General features: G+C 34.1%; 1 protein-coding gene across 1 annotated transcript in view; it reads left to right on the top strand.

Moving 5' to 3' along the window:
* fam234a (family with sequence similarity 234 member A) overlaps nucleotides 1–1,180 on the top strand; it is a 7,597-nt gene extending 6,417 nt beyond the window's left edge. Inside the window, exon 11 of the mRNA XM_042752230.1 lies at nucleotides 1,058–1,180. Within this exon, the coding sequence (XP_042608164.1) occupies nucleotides 1,058–1,180 (123 nt within the window). The remainder of the gene's footprint in view (nucleotides 1–1,057) is intronic.
* Nucleotides 1,181–2,412: the final 1,232 nt, after the last annotated feature.

The following is a 2,412-nucleotide window of genomic DNA, read 5'->3' as shown; positions in this document are numbered from 1 at the left end:
TTTCTATTTGAATATACCTTAAAAAAATAATTTATTCCTGTGATGCAAAGCTGAATTTTACAGCATCATTACTCCAGCCTTCAGTGTCACATGTAACATCCAGTCTATCACATGATCATTTAGAAATCATTCTAATATTCTGATTTATTATGAAGTGTTGGAAACAGTTCTGCTGTCTAATATATTTGATGAAATAAAAAGGTTAAAAAGAACTGCAGTTTATTCAAATAAAAATAAAAAAAAATTCTAATAATATATATTCTAAGAATATATTTTCTTTACTATCACTTTTTTATCAATTTAACACAATCCTTGCTGAATAAAAGTATTGATTTTATTTAAAAAAAAAGAAAAGAAAAAAAATCACTGACCCCAAATGACTGACCAGTAGTGTATATTGTTATTACAAAATATTTATATTTTAAAAACATAGCTTCTTTTTTTTTTTTTTTTTACTTTTGTAATTCATCAAAAGTATCCTAAAAAAAGTATCACATGTTCTGAAAAAATATTAAGCAGCAGAACTGTTTCCAACTTTGATAATGAATCATCATATTTAGAATGATTTCTAAAAAAGGATCATGTGATAATGATCCTAAAAATTCCAGCTTTGCATCACAGAAATTGAAATGATCATTTAAAGTATAATAAATTTTTAAAACAATTATTTAAATTGTAATAATATATCACAAAATATTAAATTTTTTCTGTATTTTCTGATCAAATAAATGCAGGCTTGATGATCAGAAGAAACTTCTTTCAAAAACATTAAAAAAATAGTAATGTTTCCAAACTTTTGGACCTGTACTGTATGTTGTGACCACTGGAGGCCACAAAAACAAAACCCCAAAGTTCTTGTAAGGTGTCAATTTTTTTCAAAATTGAGATTGATACATTCATCTGGAAATGAATAAATAATGATGTCCATTGATATTACTACAAAAATATACCCCAGCGAAATAAAACTGCTTTTTGTGTTCCAGGCTATCAAAAGAAAATCTGACCCCAGATTTTTGGTGCATGTATATATTATCTGTCTATCTATGGTGTGTGTTAGGTCTTGGTTCTCAGTGGAAGCTCTGGAGTGGTCCTGTGGGAGATGAATCTGTTGTTCTGGACTCCGAGTCCTCGTCCGGGGTCTGTCCTCACACTGAACACCTACTCACATTCCATTCTCTGACAAAATACTACTAACCACAACAACAATACAATAAGAGCGTAAATATACACACACAAACACACACCTGCAGAAATAAGCCACTGATGTGTCTGTTTTCATGAGATGAGAACGAGGAGAGCACCGTTCTGAGAGATTCTGACCAAGCGGAAGATCAAGGGGGACGTCCCGGAGAGCACCGTTCTGAGAGTAGGAGCAGAGTCGGCTGTTGAAGAAGCAGAGGTGAAGGAGGCATTCAACAGGCTGCGCTTCAGTGACAAACTTTTCTGAAATATAACAACAGTTTATATTTAAACACTGATCTTCATCCCAAAGGTCATACAAGCCAAACAACAACAACAGTATCTGCATGTAGAACTTGAAATTCAATCTTAAAATCCATAACAGCTCATGTCTTGATCTGCTTTGAATCAGATCTTCTAGTTTAAGCTGTGCTTGAGAATGATTAAACCCAAGACACTTGCAGCAAGCTAAACCAAATCATCAGGGTTTTGTCCCCAGTGCTATACAGTTGCATTTATTTTGAACATATTAATTTATACGTTTTGGGTCATGCTGTATTATTTTATGACAATCATAAACTACTGTAAAGCATTTCAGATTTATTTGAATAATGGTCAGAGATTTCATATAAAGGTGAATCTCCTACAGAACAGTCGGGGTCAAGAAGATAAAGGAATAGTTCACCCAGAAGCGATGTGTTCACCCTCAGGACATCCAAGAGTTTTTTTTTGTTTTGTTGTTGTTTTCTTTATGAGAACAGATTTAGAGAGAAATGTAGCATTGCATCACTTGCTCACTAATGGATGCTCTGCAGTGAATGGGTGCCGTCAGAATGAGAGTCCAAACAGCTGATAAAACTACATTTCTCCAAATCTGTTCACATGACGAAGCGTGAGTAAATTCTCATTTCTGGGAGAACGATTTCTTGAAATGTCACAATCCCACAATCTTAAAAAATTTAATTGTCCTTAAAATGGGCTTCATTTTCTTTTGCAAAATATGATTTCTTGTGAAATGTGACCTGGACATGACTTTCGTGAGATTGGTGTTTGGGTAATTGTGCTGTTGTGATTGTATTCTGAGTCTGTAGTGCTGTAGTGCAGTGATGCCTTGCGTAACGCTATAATGGAGCAGTTTACTCAAACCGCGCTGTGTTTCATACACACTATTCAGCTGCATTTTGCGGTAATACTAAAAACGGGGCGGGTTGTGTGTGTCGAAAAGAGAAAACG

This window comes from Cyprinus carpio, chromosome B24 (genome assembly GCF_018340385.1).
Source record: "Cyprinus carpio isolate SPL01 chromosome B24, ASM1834038v1, whole genome shotgun sequence".
Taxonomy (NCBI): domain Eukaryota; kingdom Metazoa; phylum Chordata; class Actinopteri; order Cypriniformes; family Cyprinidae; genus Cyprinus; species Cyprinus carpio.
Note: the sequence above shows the minus strand (reverse complement) of the source record. Positions and strands in the feature narration are given on the sequence as shown.